Below are 22,418 nucleotides of genomic sequence, written 5' to 3' on the forward strand. Positions count from 1 at the left end.
ATGATAATGGTTTTGCGGTGGATGATAATGTTGTTGCGGTGAATGATAATTGTGTTGCGGTGGATGATAATGGTGTTCAGGTGAATGATAATGGTGTTGTGGTGGATGAGTGACAATGAACGTTTATGCTAACGTAGTTAGTACATGATGTGCTAGCTAAACTATTCTTAGCTGTTTATGTTTAGACAATAATTGGGTATATAATAATAATAAATAGAATCATTAACTTCATTTTTTAACTTCAAAACTTAACGGTAATGAGAACTAAAAAGTTGTGTAGCTACTTAAACATACAAACTCTGAAATTATATCTACAGAGATAAAAACAATAACTGCTTACCTGGTAGCCATCTTGAATGTTACAGTCAATACTGTCCCCTCCAACAAAATTCCTTGCAAATGTAAGTTCCTTGAGGACTTAAACAATGATTGAAAATTGTTGCGGAGAATGAGAAAATGAGTCTTGGACACATTTTTATTCCTTGTTATTTTCACTAACTTTACTAATATTCTTCAAAGACCACATGTCTCTTCACTGTAACTGTTTATAATATAACATGCACTAAAGTTTATCCTTTTTTATCTTTCTTAATTACTAATATTGCCATCTCATAGAACCCAAATCCAGTTATGGACACGTTGCGGTAATGAGAAATTTACCCTTAAATGTAAAGAAAAACAACAAAATTGATATTTATTATGGTAAATTTAAATCATGAGCAAATAGTACATTAAGATATGTCTATAATGGTATCCTTATGATTTTGATAGCATTAAGTTTTATAATCAAAATGCTTCATGCCACATTGTTAGTCTGGTTTCGCGAGAATCACCCAACATTAATTATTTTCCCGTTCCGGAGCAGCAAGCTAGAGCAGGTTTGGCCCCTCTGATCCAGAAGCCCTGTTTACTGTCTCACAAGATCAAATAGTCTATTGGAGGTGAGGGTCTGCAATCTCTGATTGTCTCTTGTTTGCCTCTGTTCTTGCCACCTAAGATGAAATATGAGATGAGATAAAAGATAAAAAAGAGATAAAAGACAAACGTTTAACCCATTTAGCCTGCGCATGATGGAGGATAGAAACCATGCAGGCGTGTTCTACACTGCAGACCAGGGGTCACCAAGCTTTTTGAAACTGAGAGCTACTACTTGGTACGGATTAATGCAAAGGGATTCCAGTTTGATGCGCACCTCTGCAATAACTAATTTGCTCAATTTACCTTTAATTATATGTTATTAATAACTAATTATATTAATCTATGCGTAATGTTAATGACTTCCTACAATAATCATCAACAATAACTTAACAAGGTAGGAAACAGATACATTTCAATATTTTTAGATCAGACCCGCGGGTACGTAACGATGTGACCCCTGCTGTAGCTCCATATGTGGCTGTCTCTGCTGGTGGTCACTTTCCCATGCTTCTCTCTATCTGGAGAAGGACACACACACATGCACACACACTTGGGGAAGCTATTCAAAGATCCAAAATAGCATAAAACCACTAAAATATGGGTTCTTTTTTTTCTCTCTCTGCTCTAAATAGTCTCTATAAAAAAGGAATTCTCATTACAAACACTGAAGAAATCCTAAACTCTCAAATCAACAGAGATATAAGAGGCAAGAAAACAAAGTCAACCTCAACCCAATGGTGTTACTGACATTGTATATCATTAGCTTATGACAGCCTCCTGCACCTATATCCAACTCTATCCACTATATCCAATTATATTATAAAAATCAAACCTGTTCAAATGTGTCATTAAACATTAAAAAGTTACTAAACAATAAGAAGATGCTTTGCAACACACAGGCCCAACACAAATAAACTCAAGTCCTTGAGGTAAAAGCAGGGTGGTGTGTGTGTGTGTGCGTGTGTGCGTGCGTGTGTGTGTGTGTGCACTTTAAACAGGCCCGAGAACAGCATCTAGAGGCCAGCCGGTACACCTGCACCTGCACTGACAAATGAACTTCCCCAGCAGCTGGTTAAACAACACACACACACACACACACACACGAAAAACCGCCAGACTCTTATTTATAACCTCACCCACTCAGCAGAGGAGACGCGGCCACACAGACAGACAGTAACAGCTGGCCACCAGGAGCTACGCAAAAATGTCCAGGTCACGCAGAAGGAGCGACGAGCGAGAGGTGTGGAATAACAGAACAGCTGGTTGTGGCACCAGCTATTTCTTTTTTTCCATCACTGATTATCTATCAATAACGTATCATTAAGCTTAAAATATTAAAAGTAAGAGAGCAATATCCACCACAAGTTTCTAAAGTCCCTCCACATGCTCTACATGCACAGATGTTGTGTGTTTCAATAGCAGAAAGAAGAACTCTACTACAGCTGGTCACCGCTTACCGACGCATTCGTTTAACGGAGACTCGGCGTTAGGCCGGGCTTTCCAAAATTCAAAAGTGTTTAGAGACAAGGAGTCGCTGTTACGACAATCGGAAGGCACTGGCTGCAGAGTTGTGAGTGAGTGAGTACACACGTACAGTATAAATGGACTACATGTATGAATATATTTAAAAAAGAAATACACACAAGTTGTCGGTCAACGGGGGTAATGTTGAAATCGTTTAGCGACGGGGTCTTTGGAACGTAACTCCGGTATTAAGTGAGGGTCATATATAATGATATATAATCAAATTAATCTGAAAAATGATTACAGGGAATCCAAAATAAGATAAACAGATATTTATAAACAGACGACAAAATATGTACATCAAGCCAATAATTATAATACACCGTGGTACGTGTACAAAATGCAGCTCGGTGGCTTTGAAAAACCTTTTTATGCAAATATGAAAACACTTTGAGTGGAATAAAACATGGTGTCATAATGACAATCAGCCCATTGCAGAGAAGCAATGTTTCCAATCCTGCTGATTCCGAGATTGTGTGTGTGTGTATGTGGGTGTGTGTGTGTCTGCGTGTGTGTGTGTGATGACGTCTTCATACAGTGACTGACATCCCTTGAGAAGATTATAACCTCCTTTTTGGTTTCTGATGAAAATAATATTTCCACGGATTAATGAATGAATCCTCTTGATATCGATTCTATTGAGGTAAAACGCAATACGTTCGAAAATAAACCCTACATGAGGGATTATTAAAACCCTCTGTCAAACAGGTTTATAGATTATAGGCTGGCAGGGATAAATCTGACTGCTGCAGGATAATTATTTGGATTACAATCACATCAAAGATAACCTGAGAGCAAAGTTCATCCAGCAGCACAGATATAAAAAAAGATATATTATATATTGACGTTTAAGAAGACATTTGTTGACATCTCGGCTTCCTCTGACGTCACCAGCTCTACGTGCGAACAAATCCAGCACCGCGTCTTCGCCTAATAAAGCCTGAGGCGCATGCGCACACGAATCCACCAAACTGATGGGAAAAATAAATCGGAAATAGATTTCAACAAAAGTGCAAACTAAAACTGTTTCCGTTATACAATAACGCCTTTATTTCGGGCGGACAGAGCTGTTGACGTCATCACGCGAGGAAATCATTTTTTGGTCGCAGCGTGTGACAACTTCAAACACAAAGTTCAACCACTCTGTTTGCCTTTGACGTGAAGCAGAACCTTTCTGTTCTTCCTCTGCGCAACCGGTGACGCTTCATTCGCCCCCCTATCATAGTGAAACGCACCGAAACACAGCGGCGCGTTCTTTACCTCGCTTCCCGTGGGCTGGAGGCGGCGATCAGAGGCTGCGCGGTGCGTTCATGCGGAGGTATGAAGGGTCTCCTCCTGGAGCCACGGAGAGGAGTCCGCCTCTCTGGACCGCTCTGCAGTGGGAGCGCGCAGCGGGAATGCGCGCTCTGGGATAGTGAGCGTCATGCGTCTGCCTGACAGCAAGCTGAGATCATTTATCTCAAAAGAAGGATCAATCACTAAGACTAAATTCAACATACAAATTAACCCGAGGCCCGTTTGTCTCTTCAAAATGTAAATTCAAGAATATCAGTGTCACAATGAATGAACATGAAGTTCTCAAAGTAAGGATAATGATAATGACTGATCATTTAATCAATACAATACATTTATAAGGGGGGTTACTCGTTATGTTATGTAATGTTTAATGTCTAACTGCTTGAATCCGGATTAAATGATGAACATGAAATTAGGATCAACATCAAATTTAAAAAAAGCATCTGTTCAGATTTCACAAGATTTTAGTTTCCTAATCAATCCAATCGGACTATTGTCAATGTAAAGTGTATTACTGAAAGGACACACACATACACACACACACACACACACACACACAAGCAGTATAATGGTGCTGTTTAAATCACGGCCTCCTTTCTCGTGGGAACGATGAAGAGCAGTTTATTATAGTGCCGCATGAGAAGGCTCACAGGAAGTTCTCTTAGAATGTGTTTTATCACTTCAACAGAATTTGAGAAATCGGGGAAATGATTATGTTCATATAGAGAATAATACCAATGTCAAAACAGCGCAGTGATTGGTAGGATTAACAGCGTCATGAGACAGCTTTAATGTCAAAATGCATTTTATATTTGTGTTTATGAGGTTATATGTATATAAGGTTTGTCAGACAAAATATCTGGTCTAGTTTCCCCTTGGTACACTTATCTGGATTACATTATAATTCATAATTCCATTTAGCTGTGACATAATGGATAATTTAAAGAGTCATTAAAGTTAAATGGAGTGTCTCTCCAGTCTGATATCTCTAAAATATAGTTTTAGTGAGGGTCATCCTTTCGGGAGCATCATCACCAATATGAAGACATGCAAAAAATATAAGAAAACGTATCTGTATGGTTGATCCATCGATTCATATTAATCTGAATGTATTTTCTAATACTAAACTTCAGGAGCTTCAAGAGTTGTATTTTTTCACTTTCAGGATCAGCACTGGACAGCTCCATATATTGCAGACTACCTATGGAGCTGTCCAGTGCTGAAGATCACCGTTTGATCAGTTCACTACTTAAGTTACAATCATTGCATATTCAATTGTATAGTTATACAAATATATGGATAGATTATTGCTGTTATAACATAAATCCTTTCAATTGATCAGGTTAAGAAAACCACACTATGTACTCCATCGATCAATAATCAAACTTATTCAAGTAATAAAAAAAAGAAAAATATCATCCAACACAAGTTATGGCATTAACTTTGTTCAAAACTCTTTTGTCACAGTTGAGAGGGGCAGAACTGCAGTCCAACCATCAAATGTGGGCTGTTAAGAACATGTGACAGATGCAGCATTTTACAAAAACAACTGTCTGCACACAGCTCTCGTGGGCCACAAAAAATGACTTGGAGGGACACATTTGGCCCCCGGGCCTTGAGTTAGACACACGTGGTGTAAGCTAAGACATCCCCTTTACTCTATATGTAGCTGGGGGGGGGGATCATCCCCCTCCCCATCCCATCCTGCAATGAGATGGACAGGGAGGGCTGGAGTCTGTCCCAGATGACACGGAGACATCTCCAGATAGTTTATTGATGAAATCCTCCTTCCAATCACTAGGTGGGGCTATTTCTCACCGCCTCTGTCCTTCATCCTTTATATTTTCTCTCTGAATCATAATCTGTGATTTTTAATTAAACAATCTTTTGGACCACAATGAGCACACAATTTATTTTTACAAGTTTATTGAACTCTTTACTACAACACAGTGGTTCACATACAACACAGCATAGTGATGAGGCTATACAGGAGGATTGTACAGGGATGCTTCACATAATCATGTTGACGCTACAGCATAGGCATATAGAAATAAAGGAAATGAAGATTTCTTTGAGCAAAGGTAACTTGTACCTTTCAGTTTCATTTGCTGACATGGTACGCTATTGTACTTACAAGATTAACAATATATAGCACATGTACACTAGATATGATGAAATCAGAAAGTGGAATAACAGGTGACAATATATTTCACACGTGCCCCTTCAAATGTATGGATTAATCTTAAACCGTGATGTCATATTCTGCTTGGACACATAAAGTAGGGTCTGACCAGGTAGAGCTGAGGAATCGTTAATGTGAGGAATCGTTAATGTGATGTACTAGAATGGATATATTATATATATATAAAGGATTTTTATTAGATGGATATTAGAGTTATCATCCTGTACATCTGCTAAGCCTCTGAGAACACTCCTGATTGTTCAGCAGCACTCGCACGGTTTTATATCTATGACGAAGATCACGGTGAATGTGAAGCCCTGAGATGTCGCAAGATACAGAGTGATGATGTCATGTGTGATTCTGTAAGGGATCAGGCAACAATATATTGGGGCTAATTTACATAAAGGGCAGGCCCTGTTGTGTGACATAACAGAGAAATTCAAAGAGAGAAAATAGTGTTAATTTAACATTTAGTTTTCCAAATGTTCATAGATTTATAATCAAATTTAGGCCATTGGCTTTAGCAGGTTTTGACTCACTTCTGGTCTAAACTGTCCATTTGTCCATCTGGACACATCCGTCTATTTGTCACAAGATGTGCTGCTGTCTTCTCTCCTGATTGGCTGGTCAGGATTTTAAACAGAAGACTAACAACACGGCGTGATGACGAGCTACATGCTCCAGACTGGTGGCTGCACAGCGGGGAACTCCTTCGCAATATACTCCCAAATCATTTGACACTAGATTTGATCCAAAACCCCACAATGTCTCAAGACAATTCCAACATTAATTCTGGTTTGAAATGAAAACCCAGAAAACCCAGGGTGATTTTGTCAATAGGGAAAACTATAGGTGCAAAATACAGAGAAAAGAATGACAACAGCATAATATATAACGTCTCCACCATGTCCAGTTCAAGAAAAACGTTGCCTGACCTGTCCTGATGCGGGGAACCAAAATGTCTGATACGTTGCTGCAATGCAAGCTTTTTGAGGGTATTTTTACAGCCTAGCTCTGACCCTACTGTTTGATGGCGATGGAGAATGAATCGGGATAAACTTTAGAGCAATGCAACTACCGATCCTCTTATAGCATTTAAATCTACATACAGCTATTGTTATATGAAATATACAACTGTGTAAATAAACTCTGAGCTGAGCTCTTATTGACTGCGAGGACGCCTGAGTATGCTGTAATAAGTGTATTCAATTGCTCTAGAGGTAGGAATTAAACGTATTAGTGTGATTAGGAGAAATCAGCTCATCAATGCTTGGTGTGAAGACTCACTGTGTCTCTGTGTGTGTGTGTGTGTGTGTGTGTGTGTGTGTGTGTGTGTGTGTGTGTGTGTGTGTGTGTGTGCAAAGCATGGAGGGGGCCATGCTAAATGGATGGGGGCAGCAGCACATAAAACATCACAGAATCAAAGCAGTTAAAAAAAAGATTCCTCCATGTCTGTGTCAGCTGAGCCTAGAATCAGGAATAAGGAAAACCAGCGGTGTGTGTGTGTGCGTGTGTGCGTGTGTGTGTGTGTGCATGTGCGTGACATCTGTCAAAGTCAATCAGATGCTTCACTCGCAGCATTCCAGCTCCTGCCCGTAATCAGGACACGTGCACAGATTTGAAAGCTAACCCGCGAAGTGCCATGCATCCAGAAGGCGTGTCTTCTGCTACAAGCTGGCGTTACACGCTGTCCTCCTATTTGAGACAGAGCTTGGGGTCACGTCTGACTGAGTATGTCGTCCGCATGACGCCTTACAGGAGAATATACTCGGGGGGGGTCGTGCGTTCACACAAACAGCTGCTGGTCAGAAACCTCTACCGCAGGATACAGCACTAGTATTTACACCGGGTGTGGACTAAACGATCAGAGATGGAGTCCAGTTTCAGTTAAACCCCCCTCAGGATGTTATCGGCATCAACGGCGTCCGATTGGATAAGGGATCAATGGGTGCAGGAAATCGTTACTGATATTCTATTATTACAAATCAGGTCATTCTGATGAATTTGGACTAAATTGGAAGAGACTGGACTCCAAACCTGAGGGTGACCACTGTAGGAGCTGGAGGGGGGGGGGGGGGGGGGCTTCATCTAGTTAGAGGACTACAAGGGCTCAGATCTTCATCATCATCATCATCATCATCAGTGATGCAGTGGTGGGACATGGAGGCAGGGTGCATGCAGATGGGAGGGGAGGGTCCGTGGCCCGGTACAGTGTTTGGTCATCCTACAGAGAGAGATGATAAGAAAGAAATTATTGTTGTCTTTGTTATTGTTATTATTATAACATGTGCGTGTCCTTGGGTAATTACCATGGCATTAACTGGCAGCCGTCTCCTGCTGAGGGATGTAGTGCCTGTTTGAATCATCCATGTCGCTGCCACAGTGAACATCACTCCTGTAAATACAGACACACATGAATCAGACTGGACTCAACTTAAGGACACTCCCAGGAAGTGCAACCGGTGAAGCCATGCAGAGGTTTAACTATATCTCAGTTCATTCATTAATGTTTACTTTATCTTACAAAACTAAAAACTCTGTTTTGTACTTATTTAATCTGATCTAGTTATGCCCACCTGTTGTCATTGATGTCTCTTGTTTCACTGATGTTGTTGCCTGAGGAAAACAAAACAACACTCATGATTAGATAGATAGATAGATAGATAGATGGATAGATGGATAGATGGATAGATGGATAGGTAGGTAGGTAGGTAGGTAGGTAGATAGATAGATAGATAGATAGATGGATAGATGGATAGATGGATAGATGGATAGAGGGATAGATGGATAGATGGATAGATTGATAGATTGATAGATTGATAGATGGATAGATGGATAGATGGATAGATGGATAGATGGATAGATGGATAGATAGATAGATAGATAGATAGATAGATAGATGGATGGATGGATGGATGGATGGTACTAACCGTTGTCAATGTTGAGTGGGAAGGACTCCAGAGTGTCTCCATTATATCTGGCCGCTCTGTAGCCCAGTGCTGTGGAAACTCTGCAGAAGCAACACAGCAGGAAGCCCAGTGAGGACCGATGGAGGACAATATATCGTCCTGTCGTGTGCTCTGTTTTTGAAGGCCAGTCCAGACTCTTCCTGGCAGAGTTTCCTTTCTGTGACATGCCGGGGGAGAGATTTAAACTCACGTGTTGCTCTGGACAGAGTTGGGGTTGCAGTTGCTGCTGGCGGATTTTGACTGCGTCATGCTGCTCTGGAAGAGGGCGTTGCTGTAAGTGTCGGCTTGTTCGGTAGCACGGATGTAGGTGTAGAACGGGTTGGTCGGGGAGCAGACAGGCAGCTGCCTCGGCCTCACTGGTTTGGCTGTTTGAAATGATGAACGTCATCTGATGTCAGGTTGGGAACTCAGTCGCACGACAACATCCTTAACCAAGCAACAGCAGCATAGTACCGATCTGTGCCGCATGTGGACGCCTCATGGCGCTCTTTGCCCGCATGGCATCCTTGATGCGGTCGACCTCCTGCTGGTAGCGCCGACGGTCCATCATGGCGCCCTCCTTGGCATCCCTCAGTGCAGTCTCCAGGGCCTTAACTCTCTCAGCAGTAGACCGAAGACGTTTCTCCAACTTTGGAAGCTCACAACGCAGATCTGCATTGTCACGAACCAGCTGGAAGGTGGGGGGGGGGGGGGGGGGGATGACAAAGATATGACAGAAAGAGAAGAGTAACTAACTCAATATGACCAGCTCTGGCTGAATGGCATCCAGGACTGCAGCTCTCGTGCTGAAACCAAACTGCAGACTGTGTCCCTGCAGTCTGTCCCCCTCCCTCAAATGTCTCACCTGTTTGTGAACTTTTGTAAGTTGGTCCAGGTTATTCTCAAGAAAGGAAATCTTCTGCTTCTGGGTGCAAGACCCCCCGCTATCATCAGGTTCCATTTCGGAACTCTGCAGGGAGGACGAGGAAGGAGGAAGGAGAAAAAAGGAAAGAGGATTCGAGGGAAAGGGGATGTTGTTTTTATTCCCAATACAATTAATCAGATTCTTTAGTACTACCTCGACATGGTTTTAGATAATCCTCCTCCTCTCCTATAATGTTTGAGCTGCTTACTTTTTTAACTCGCGACGTGAGGTCTTGAACAAACAGCTTGCGCAGGTTGTGCAGGGTCTGGAGTTCGCGGGCCTTGAAGCCAAACAGAGGGAGGGAGAAGTTCAGAGTAGCTCTCGACATTATGATGTCAAAGGAGAGCAAACTAGGACGCGTGGCACAGAGAGCTGAGGCAACAGACTCACCACAGTCTCCTCCAGACCCTTCAAGTCCTGTTTGGTCTGCTCGTGGCGCTCATGCAGGAATCTGACAGAAACAAAAGACATCAACATTTCACTGTACTCCAGGACGGTGTGTTGTTAAGAGCGCCCTCTACTGGAATTTCAAAGAAGCGTAACCAGTCTGTGTCAATATCTGGTTTTATATCTTAGAATAACCATGAAAGCAAACAGCAAACCAACTATAAGCTGACTATAGCGGTTGGGATTGCCGTCTTAAAGTAAAGTCCTCTGTTAGCAGACCCCTTTGTTGCCTTCACGGGGAGTAGTGGAGTGTAAGAATGGGTCGCCACAATACTTACGAGAGCTCCTCCAGGCGCTCGCTCTTGGTGCTGTCCTGACTCTTCAGGCGTTCAAAGTCAGCACGGACCTGAGCCAGCTGCAGCTCCAGCTTGGAGTTACGACTGCAGGTGTGAAACATCATGAAAGATCTCAGATCAAAATGAATATATAGAATAAGAGCAATGACCGACTATTGAGACGCTTTGAGCGCAGCCAATTATGAATGTCACATACTCAGTCAGCTCGTCGATGATCCTCTGCTTCTCGTTGATCTCGTCCCGGAGGCGGGCCAGCTGCTTGTGATGGAGGCCGCGGTGAGAATCCCCCTGACGGACAGTCCTCTGCAAAGAAAAACAGCGAGCGCACAATGCTTCTGCAGAGTTTGGCATCAGCAGTGAAAACTTGACAGGAAATAAAACCTATAGAAATAAACTGATTTAGTTCAGTCAGCAGGCGATCGAAGGCATGCAGCGGTAGAAAAGACTTGCATATTTGACTTCTATCCTGTTCTGGTGTGACAGGATACCAAAGTCAGAAATCCAATCATCTTTAAGCAATTGAAATGTTTTGATTCAGTTCAAATCATCTTAAGGTGTTTCTTACCTTGACATTTCCATCCTCAGTCTCACCCTTCTCTCCCTCCTTGTCCTCCTGCAGAGAGTTATCTGTGGAAGAGAAAGAAAAAGACGCGTCTTCAGCCAAACGCCTTCATGAGCTACGAAGCATGTTCCAATCTGTGTGGCTGTTGCTGCAGTGGCATTAGTGTGTTCATTATTACCCTGCTCTTGCAGCTTGGCCAGCTCTTCGCTCAGGGAGTCGTGGCTCTCCTCCAGCAGCCTCTTCTTCTGCTCCACGCTCTGCATGTACTCCGTCAGAGAGCGGATCTTAGCCTCGTGCTGCACCATCACAGAAAGGAAAAAGAGTCGTATAAATCTGCCATTTACATGCAGAAATGAACTTGTGCACGCTTTCATTTTGTCCCTCACCTGGGAGATGAGGAGCTGGCAGGAGGAGAGCTCCCTGCCAGTCTCCTCCATCTTGCGGTGGCACTCCAGCTGCAAGTTCTCCAGCTGGCGGCAGCGCTTCACCATGCTCTTCACCTCCGACTTGATCTTGCTGATGTAGAGGCGTGCCACCGTGAACTCTTCCTCAATTGCGCCGCTGATCTCCACCGGCTGAGGTTGTGACAGGACATGCAGGAGGCTCACTGAGAGCACTCACCAGCACGCGATGCACACTTTCTGAGCACACGCGTCTTTTTAATTCTGCCATCCAACTCACCAGCTTGATCTCCCCGTTGCCCACAATCGTGCTGAACTCGCTGAGGTCCCTCATCAGACCATTGAGGACGTCGGCGATGCGCTTCCTCTGCTGACCGCTCACTTCCTGCATGCGAGACAGCTCCGCCTCCAGCTCCATCAGACAGGCCTGTTATAGGGGGGGGGGGGGCAAAGTCAAAACGAGTGAAGCACTAAATATCTGCAGAATAACGCCAAAAGAATAATCAATGCACATCCATTTCCAGAGACCAGGAGATTTGCAGGCTTTCATACAAGGACGACATGTTATATATGTATTATAATAATAAAAGCCATATTATGTTCACGGCATACTGATTTACCTTAATAAACATAATGGCGCAGGACATTCAGCAGATCATCTCATTCCCTCTCTACTTTCAAGCTCGCTGTGAAACAGCAAACTCTCCTTCCGCTCATCTCACATTCACACGCACCATCTTCTGGGACAGTTGGTCGGCCAGCAGCTGGTTCTGCAGGCCTTTCTCCTCCACCTCCTGGCTCTTCTGGTCGTAGTTTATGGCCAGCTCCTCCAGAGCCTGCAGCACCTCCTTCACCTCAGCCTTGGCGCAGTCGCTCTCCACCTGCAGCCTGCCGAGCTCTGCCTGGACCTTGTCCCCATCGCCCTTGGATGAGGCCAAGAGCTGATGGCATGGAAAGAAAGGTAACTCTGTGGTCCTGAGACGCATTGATTTCTTCATGGGTCTGTCAACAGAAGCCTGGCTTTCGGCTTCGATTGAGCAGCAGCAGCTCACGCCCGTGTGTTTGGGTGCACTGACCTCATCCTGGTCCAGCATCTGCTGCTTCAGTTTCTCCACCAGCTGGCACTGCAGGTTGATCTCGTCATCCTGCGTGAACATGATAGCATTAGAGATGGGCCCAACTCTTGTTCGTGATGATTTTCTACTAGGCCAAGAGTGTTAAACAAGATAGAGGCTCACACATATCTTTAATTATATGGTGTTATCTAGAGTTACATTATGCCGTAGACTACTTCTGGACTTTCGGCTTGTCCCGTGAGGGGTCCCCACAGCAAATTAACTTTCTCCACTTCACCCTGTCCTTTGCATCGTCCTCCCCAACACCAGCCTCTCTCATGTCCTCCCTCACTACGTCCATGTATCTTCTCCTGGGTCAACCTCTAGCCCTGTTCCCTGGAAGGTCCATCCTCAGCATCCTTCTACCGATATAGTCCCTGTCCTCTCTGACCTTGTCTCCAAAACGTCTAACCTTCACTGTCCCTCTTATTGCCTCATTTCTAATCCTATCCGACCTGGTGACTCCCAAGGAGAACCTCAGCATCTCCATCTACATTACATCATAGACATAAGAAAGAAAAAAAAGCTCAAACTGTTGAAGTGTCTGTTGTTTCTTAATGCGTTTGTGTTTGCACCTTGTCATCCAGCTGCTTGTACAGCTTGCGGATCTCCTCCTCATACTTCTGCCTCTCCTCCTCAGAAATGCGAACGACAATGGAGGAGCTGTCATTGTCCAAAACCGGGCGCTCCTCCACAGACTCGATGCGGGTCGCCACCTCAGATGAGGTGCGCTCGATCTCAGGCACATTCTCTCCTGGGAAGAGAAAGAAATGTGAGAATTATGAAAGAAGAAAAAAAAAAAGAAAAAGCTAAGCAGCTGAAATACAGCTCAGCACGAAACACTCGTCCCTCACCGTTTCTCCAGCGGTTGAGCTCAGCCTCCAGCTTCTGGACGGTGTCCTTCATATTCTTGTTCTTCTCCTTCTCCTTCTCGTACTTCCTCTTCCACTGCTCTGCCGTCAGCTCCAGGTTGATGGAGGCGGTGTTCCTAATAGTCTTTGCACTGTGACGTTGTGATCACATTATAAGGATAATTAACAGTTGGATCATTTACCTGCAAAATTCTACTTAGCATCTTCATAACTACTCCGGAACGAGTTCATCATGCTGCTTGGAGAATTCAATGTAGGGTTTGTGTCCCTGCTGAAATGAGCAGACACACATTTAGGAACATTATCCTTTCCTCCTACCGTTGCCCAAACATCAGAGTGGACTTGGTCTCTGTATCGTTGTAGCTGGAGGGAGAGCAGCAGATGAACATGGTAGTGCGGCAGTTCCCACCGAGGGAGTCCTGCAGAATGCGGGTCATTTTGCTGTCTCGATACGGCACGTGAGTTTTCTAACGGAGGGCGGAGGAGAGATGGGGAGGAATTAGAGAGAGAAAAAGAGAAAAGAAAGGAACGTAAAAAAGAAATATGTCATTAAAAATAGCTGAGAAATGCAAAAACTTTATCTCGCCACATCTAAAAATTATAATAGACAGACATTGTTTTAGTATTTGATGTCGAGGAATGTTAGAAAGCAAGACCCTCCTCCCTGACACAGAAATGGGAATTAAGTATGTTTCAATTCATTCAAAATCCTGAAAATGTTTTTAATATTCCTTTCTTCTAATTATCCTCCAAATTGAGAGAAGGGGGTTCGTGGCTCACCGTGCCCTCCGCCAAGGCTGAGATGACGTTTCCCAGAGCAGAGAGAGACTTGTTGATGTTTTTAGCCTCGTCCAGGACGGCTCCTGCAGCTCCGGTCTTACTGACCTGGAATGAATGAAGATATTGAGTCAGCTCAAATGTGAGGGGTAGAAGCAGCGGAACAGCCACCGCAGACTCGTTGGAAGGAGCCTGGCGCGTCTCCGACCTTCTCGCTGCCAGCCAGGTCCACCAGGTACAGCTTTCCGCACAGCTTCTGCTCCGTCTCCACGTGTTCCTGCTTGATGTTGATCAGGAAGATGCTGTGGCTGCGAGAGCTGTGCTCGTTCATGTCTGCAAAAAGACAGAGGCAAAACATCAGAGGAAAAGGGGCTTCCCCGAATCCCTAGAACTCTAGATCGAAAAGGATTCTCCATCTTAAATTCATTTTTTTATGGATATAAAATCAAGGATTAGATATGTTCCTTTCTTTCAAAAGTTGTCTGTACCTAAAAAAAAATACTCTCCATAGAAACCTCTTTTAAAGAGGCTGTGTGTAATTAGTAATCAATCAAAAAACAAAAACAAATAAAAACTAAAACCTTTGATGTGCTGACATATTTCCATTATTGATCTCTAGCTTGTCCTGTTTGTCACTCAGGCAGCAGAATGATTCCAGCCTTTGTAGCCGTGATCTAAATGTTCATCATCATCATCATCATCAGATCTCCTGACAGACGGTAAGTTCCGGTTTCACAGGAGGTGACATCTGATGACATCATCCCTGTAGCTCATTTCTCTGCTTCCAGCAAACTGCTCTTCAGCGATGAGTCAGCGTGTGATGAGTTCAGTTTAGTTTAACAGCATTTTACTAGTTCGGTAAGCGACTGCTGCAGGATCAGTTAAAAGGAGGAGCCCATTATAAAACATGAATCCTGGATCTTATCTGAGCTCAGGTCTGCCTCAGGAAAAACAGACTAATATGCTGAGCTGGCATTTTTTGCTTGAATCGCCACCAAAGCTTTTTTTTTCATGTATTTTAATTAGATTTTTAAATGGTCCACTGCAAACCAAAAAATCTGCTGTAACAGTATATATTGAACATTTCCCAATTCACAAAGATTTGGAATGTGAGTAATGCCTGTTGGTCCTTTTCCATAAAAATCAGTTTGACCATACAAAACTATATTTTCCACAAATTTAACTTTAATTAAAAAATGCTTTTCTGTTTTTTTTTTTTTTTATTTCAATGTAAATGTAACAAATGATGGTGATTCTGCTGACTAAAACGCAAAGCCCTTCACCAAATGAATTTATGGATTTAATGTTATGAAATGTTGTCACGAGTCTGAGTCACTTCGTTGCACTGCAAGTGTAATTCTTTTTTTTTTGCAAGTCATCTGGATGTAAGCCTGAAGGATTGGAACCATGAGTCAGGCCTTTTTACTGCAACAACAGCGAGGAATGATTTATTGCTCTCGATGCTCCAGGCAGAGACGCTGCTCTGCTTTGTCCATCACAGTGAATTCCAGCTGACAGCATCTTATTTCTGTATATAAAAATGAATGAAGCTTGAAAATGGTGGTGGGCAGGAAAACGGAGATTACATAACAAGAGGCGATACCAGGCCACATGAACCCAGCCGTCGCTTCATGCATCAGTAACCAGCGCAAGTGCTGCTGTTGGCACTGATGAGAAATGAGAGCGAAGAAGAGGAAGAGGAGACTGCGCTTATTCTCAAGATTGAAATTAACAATATTTCACTGTAAAGCTTCTAGAACGTCTTTGGTTAGACTTTGTAAAACATGTTTGACAATAACTCACTGGTCACAGCAACATGACGGTTAGATTTGCCCTCATCGATAACGTCCATAACCTCATCTGGGCTGGAGACAAAGCGCTCACTGCATCCCTGGGGGGGGGGGGGGGGGGGCACAGAGGAGCGACAGGTTAATATAGCGATTCTGACTCAAACACATTTTCAGCCAGAAGATTTCAACCACAAACCTTGACAAACGGAACCCTATTCTTATCTTCATGGACGGACAAGTTGGTCTTTGTCACTGAGGAACAGAGTGTTTAACAATAATAATCGACATTTTGCAGCCCGTTACATTTCTGTTACGTTACTTTATATATTCACAGCTGATTTACGACGGAGCTCATGAGCACTAACCGTCCAGAAGGTCACGGATCTTATCCATGTAGATTTCAAAGTAAGAAACCTGTTGAAGGAAAAAAATCAACCTAGTCCATCAGCCACCGAAACAGAAAAAAAAAACCTCATTGTATAACACAACAGGAGACACACAAGACACAACGTACCTTGATGTGGAACTCGAGGTTTTCATCCATGGCAAAGATGTGGTTGAAAATGTCATCTGCGATGCGAGGGATGATGCCCATCTGGTGAGGGTCGTGCAGCTTACCCTGAAGACAGAGATTGCACCGAACACTATAACTATGCGTGGGAAAGAAACATTTCAATGCCCTCCATGTGACCTCTGCCCAGAGCGGCTTTAGAAAGATGCCAGTTGACAGATTCCGTGGAAGAGGATCTGCTCCCTCCATAGTTACTCCAAAGATGCTGTACCAAAGCCTTTTCCAGTCTGCACTAATACAAGTTTATTGATTTGGTTAGAACTCTACTTTAGATGTTTCATTACAGAAGGTGTCAGAAAACCACGCCTATAACCGACATACAAGCCGTCATTGTTCCACTGACGGATGGATGCTGACGTTTTATTCACCATAATGAAGGTGGAAAATCTTCAAAGGATCCTCAAGATCTTTGATTGTTCCCAATTTCAGGTGATTGTAAAAAATGATATATCATTAGCATTATTATATAGCCAATGTCCCCGTATCCCACTAAATCCTAAAAGCTGCTACTTACATTTAGTGTCTAAAAATGAAATACTTTGAAATACTTTTTATTAATCATCATCTGCAGACACACACAATGAAATCAAATTTTCACCCTAGAACAACGGGCCCTTTGAAACAACCACACGGAAAAAAAGTTGTCGAAAAAAATTGTACCTCTGAAACGCAACAACTCTTCACACGTTTCAGATTTTACTTTGTGCTGCCGCTACTGTACCTCCATGGTGTGGGTCTTCCCGGAGGCGGTCTGTCCATATGCGAAGATAGTGCCATTATATCCACACAGAACATCTACAGCAAACAGAAGGACAAGTGAGATCATGGCACGCTTCAACACGCCCGACATACGGCATCGTGAATCACGCACACCTTTGACAATCTGCTTGGCGCAGGTGTTGTAGACCTGCTCCTGGGTGGTGTTGGTCGGAAACACTTTATCAAACGAGAAGGACTTCCCCTGTGAGGATCAGCAACAGCAACAAAGGGTTAACAAGCACATGAAAGAATCATATTTCAGCTTTTGATCTCAAAATATTCGAATATATACAAGTATGTGTTCAATAGTTAAGTGGTATTTAGATTTATGTGTTCTATTTGAATAAACACACAGTAAAAACATGTTCAAACACAGTTTTAAGCGGTCGTATTGTATCAAAAAGAATAATTTGACACAGTTGATTTAGATCACAGTTTAAAAAAAACATTTCTGGAAGCAGCTCATCGCCAGCTTTGGGAAATGATGTCATCGCTCTGTTAAATAAATATAAAAACCTGGAAAAGACACATTAACATCATGAGCCCACACAATATACTGTTGAGTGACAATTGGAAAAGAGAGAGAGAGAAAGAGAGAGAACGCTCTGCAGGGCTTCTTCCTGACAGATGGAGTCACATTCCATCAAGGACTGTTAAATTCTGCTGCTGCTTTATAGCTTCATATCTTGCTTGAGATTAAAGTCATATGAAAAACGGTGCACGACCCCATTAATAAACGCATATTCATTCAGGTGCTATCGGCCTCCCAACAGTTACACATTGTGCAATCTGAATAAATAGCATCACACTCCTGGGTGTACGTGTACATGTACATTTAGGGACATATTCTAGAATAAAACAAAGAGTTTTCTGTTTCAAAGGTAAAGAAATGGGGACTGTTAGCAAAGTTCAGCACAGACATAGGAAACAGGAGGAAACACTAAACTCTCTGCAAGAAAGGGAGTCAATAGCCTACTTGTCTAAACATCGGCTCAAATTTCACCATCTAATAAAGTAAATTCTTGTTTTTTAATATAATACAATTATCAGCAGATGAAAAACCTGCACCAGGGGCCAACAGAACAAGTTCTTCCTTCAGACACCTTCTTGTCTCATGAAATTTATCTTCAGTGTCTGCTCGACAGAAAGGGTGGAAAAAAAGTCCCGATTTGAAATATTGAGAAAAGAAAAGCAGGAAAAAATAACTTGGATTCATTAGGACAATCAGAAAAACTTTATTGATGCCTGCAGGGAAACTGGAGACACTCAAAACTGAATGGAGTTTTCCCACCCACACAAAATCTGTTGAGTAATTTCTGTTTAATGCTTCAAACTGGCAGGAAAACCAGCGAACAGGTGCTGGTGGAAAAACCTCCGATGGGTAGGTACACACAAAAGAAAAGATTTTCAGATGCTCGAGGATCAGAACTTTCTATAATCTCTCAGTGAGAGCTTTCAATATAGCTCAGCAGAAGGTACTACTAAACTACTACTATTAAACATTGCAAATACCTGTCCTAATTTTGGGGGCATATTTTACTGCAATGTTGCTTTTGATTTTATATACCATTTTAAACAAGATTGCAGGTTGAATCAACATAAATACAGTTAATTCATGTTTAATATCTGTTCTTCTCAAACTACAACCTTCAAGTGTCCCATGTGGTACAGAACACAAAGCCAAACACCGGGTCGAGCTGCCAGAACATGAGCCATAGCAAAATGCCATTAACAAGTCGACTGCAGAACGGCCCCTGAAAGGAGAGAGTCGGCATCCCGGGATGAAGGAGGGTGGGAAGAGATGCAGAAATACATAAAAATGGAAATAGTGAGGAACTGAGGAAAAAAGAGTCAAAGGGGTAGAGAGAGAGAGAGAGACGGAACATTTCAAAGCCAGACAGACACCAGAGAAAGCAGGTCAGTCAGGAATGCATGGCTCAGTGGATTATTATTGATCCTCTCAGCCATTAGACACTTTCTGATTATAATGTCCATCATCATGCTGGGTGGGGCGAGGGAAATGAGGACAGTGGAAGTTTCAACCTCATTCAGCGCTCTCCTTTTAGAATGTTATGCAGTAGTTTAGTTTTGTTATAATTTGAGACCGCTGGCAAAGAAGGAAATAAGCAAAATTACATTCATATTTCATATGAGCTGTGGGAATTTGTCTTATTATTATTATACAAGTACAATAATATTAATTAAAATGAAGTCTGTGGCTTTAATTTAATCTTTTCATTTTGTCCAAGACTGTGATTGAAATTATAACACTGCATTTAAAAAAAAAAAAAACAGGTGAGAGAAATAAATCAACATGGCTTAATATATCAGTGAGTTTCCAATACAAATCAAGCTCTTTAAAGAAAAATAAACATGAAGCAAATAAGCCCTAGAATAAGAAACAAGAAAAGAAAATGGCACTTAAAATGATTTGATTTGTATCAAACACAAATAAATCTCTAATAATGACTAAACTTGATGTATATGCTGCTTAAAATGTACATTCAAATGACCCTCATAAATAACCATGCATCGTCAGATATCAGCCCCTCATCTCTTTCTCTAGATAACGCATCACACATCTCTTTCTCTATAACACATCACACATCTCTTTCTCTAGATAACGTATCACACATCTCTTTCTCTATAACACATCACACATCTCTTTCTCTATAACACATCACACATCTCTTTCTCTAGATAACGTATCACACATCTCTTTTTCTATAACACATCACACATCTCTTTCTCTAGATAACGTATCACACATCTCTTTCTCTATAACACATCACACATCTCTTTCTCTATAATGCATCACACATCTCTTTCTCTAGATAACGTATCACACATCTCTTTCTCTAGATAACACATCAAACATCTCTTTCTCTAGATAACGCATCACATCTCTTTCTCTAGATAACAAATCAAACATCTCTTTCTCTAGATAACACATCACACATCTCTTTCTCTATAACGCATCACACATCTCTTTCTCTAGATAACGCATCACATCTCTTTCTCTAGATAACGCATCACACATCTATTTCTCTATAACACATCACATATCTTTCTCTAGATAACGCATCACACATCTATTTCTCTAGATAACGCATCACACATCTCTTTCTCTAGATAACAAATCAAACATCTCTTTCTCTAGATAACACATCACACATCTCTTTCTCTAGATAACGTATCACACATCTCTTTTTCTATAACACATCACACATCTCTTTCTCTAGATAACGTATCACACATCTCTTTCTCTACAACACATCACACATCTCTTTCTCTATAATGCATCACACATCTCTTTCTCTAGATAACAAGAAAAGAAAATGGCACTTAAAATGATTTGATTTGTATCAAACACAAATAAATCTCTAATAATGACTAAACTTGATGTATATGCTGCTTAAAATGTACATTCAAATGACCCTCATAAATAACCATGCATCGTCAGATATCAGCCCCTCATCTCTTTCTCTAGATAACGCATCACACATCTCTTTCTCTAGATAACACATCAAACATCTCTTTCTCTAGATAACGTATCACACATCTCTTTCTCTAGATAACACATCAAACATCTCTTTCTCTAGATAACAAGAAAAGAAAATGGCACTTAAAATGATTTGATTTATCACACATCTCTTTCTCTAGATAACACATCAAACATCTCTTTCTCTAGATAACGCATCACACATCTCTTTCTCTAGATAACAAATCAAACATCTCTTTCTCTAGATAACACATCACACATCTCTTTCTCTAGATAACGTATCACACATCTCTTTTTCTATAACACATCACACATCTCTTTCTCTAGATAACGCATCTCTTTTTCTAGATGACGCATCACGCAGAGTGATCCATGTTTAAGGTGTCGGGCCAGCATGCGGCCCCGCACAGCTGATGCAGGAGGCCAGTCTGCGCATTTTAGGCCTGCATGATATTTGGACGTGTTGCCGTGTGAGACAGATTTAGGACAAAGGAGATCTCTCGTCCTCTGCTGCTGCGGGTTTTTCCTCCCTACCCACCCCCTAAAAAAGCCAGATGTGTTTGGGTCGCGCTGATGATTTATTGATGAAGGGCCATGGCCACCCGACAAAAAGCATCTCTACTCACCCCGACAATGACCGTGTCGTCTCCTTGGAATTTGGGGACAAACTGGTCCCCGCGTAGAACCTCCGACTGGTTCAGAGGGCGAAAGCGACACAGCACTTTGATGTTGCACTCCGCTGGGACATCGGCCATTGCGCAGATTCGAGGAAGAGGAAGGGCTGCTTTATGATGAGGGGGGGATGCTGCTGAGGCTGGAGGAGACCGGGCGGTGCTCAGGCCGTCTCAATGAACGGACGCGGGTGGGACCCTTCTTTGTCGAGAGGACCGTGAAGAAGATGGAGAGGCTTTTTATTCTGCCCGGCTCAGAGAGGCTGCGATGTGTTTCGACGCAGATGGATGGTTTTCTCGTCGCAGTGAATGCGGCCGCAATTAGATGTCAAAAGCGCAAAAACAATGGCTCCATCATTAAAGAGAAAAACACGAGCGTGCGTTTGTTGCGCGTTCCGCTTGTTTGAATGACTCGATCTGTGCGTTTCCTCTTTTCCTCTGCGCTGGATGTGCGTGTGGTCGGTTGAAGGTGAGGTGCGGCTAGAAGGGCAGCTGATGATCGGTCAGCTTTTTTTCCAGCCACAGCGACCTCTATCGGTGGGTGAAAGAAGGGCGTGGTCGGCATCCTCATCCTCCGACGCAGTGACTCATCACAGCAGCGTTCTGGGTAGAGCATGGAGATTTATTAACGATTACAGGAAGGCTAATGCTTTACCAGACTGGGCTGTGCAAGTTATTTGTTAGTAAAATAATAAATGTAAAGTACAAAGTTATTTTGAAAACATGGGAGATCAAGTTTAAGGTTGCACAATCCCTATAAATCTAAATAAAATTGTAACTATTAATAAAAAAGATTTGCCTGGATATCCTGAAAGTCAAAGATGCAAAATTAAACATATCAATTAATTGCCAGAACAATTTT

At 42.4% G+C, this 22,418-nt stretch overlaps 1 protein-coding gene across 1 annotated transcript; it reads right to left on the minus strand.

Annotated features, from left to right (window-relative positions):
* Window positions 1-8,236: 8,236 nt before the first annotated feature.
* On the minus strand, window positions 8,237-21,640 carry kif5aa (kinesin family member 5A, a). Its single transcript, XM_068754043.1, has 28 exons — window positions 21,512-21,640; window positions 17,498-17,585; window positions 17,346-17,419; window positions 16,568-16,672; window positions 16,419-16,467; window positions 16,250-16,305; window positions 16,067-16,154; window positions 14,472-14,596; window positions 14,267-14,371; window positions 13,805-13,953; window positions 13,469-13,617; window positions 13,190-13,368; window positions 12,576-12,644; window positions 12,234-12,440; window positions 11,780-11,926; window positions 11,485-11,673; window positions 11,277-11,394; window positions 11,102-11,163; window positions 10,733-10,839; window positions 10,519-10,620; window positions 10,184-10,244; window positions 10,002-10,073; window positions 9,734-9,838; window positions 9,343-9,559; window positions 9,080-9,254; window positions 8,851-8,930; window positions 8,497-8,536; window positions 8,237-8,315 (listed from the first exon to the last, which is right to left on the minus strand). Exons 1-28 carry the CDS (start codon window positions 21,638-21,640, stop codon window positions 8,237-8,239), a joined length of 3,126 nt encoding a protein of 1,041 aa, XP_068610144.1.
* Window positions 21,641-22,418: the final 778 nt, after the last annotated feature.

Source organism: Brachionichthys hirsutus, chromosome 2 (assembly GCF_040956055.1).
Source record: "Brachionichthys hirsutus isolate HB-005 chromosome 2, CSIRO-AGI_Bhir_v1, whole genome shotgun sequence".
Classification (NCBI taxonomy): Eukaryota; Metazoa; Chordata; class Actinopteri; order Lophiiformes; family Brachionichthyidae; genus Brachionichthys; species Brachionichthys hirsutus.

Bases quoted from the DNA above. Each gene is read 5' to 3' on its own strand.
- kif5aa (XM_068754043.1), bottom strand. From the start codon at position 21,640: ATGGCCGATGTCCCAGCGGAGTGCAACATCAAAGTGCTGTGTCGCTTT. The intron at 14,372-14,471 runs GTCGGAGACGCG...CATTCATTCCAG, and splicing joins ACCTGGCTGGCAGCGAGAAG to GTCAGTAAGACCGGAGCTGC. The intron at 11,164-11,276 runs GTAATAATGAAC...TCTCTTCCACAG, and splicing joins GGCCAAGCTGCAAGAGCAGG to ATAACTCTCTGCAGGAGGAC.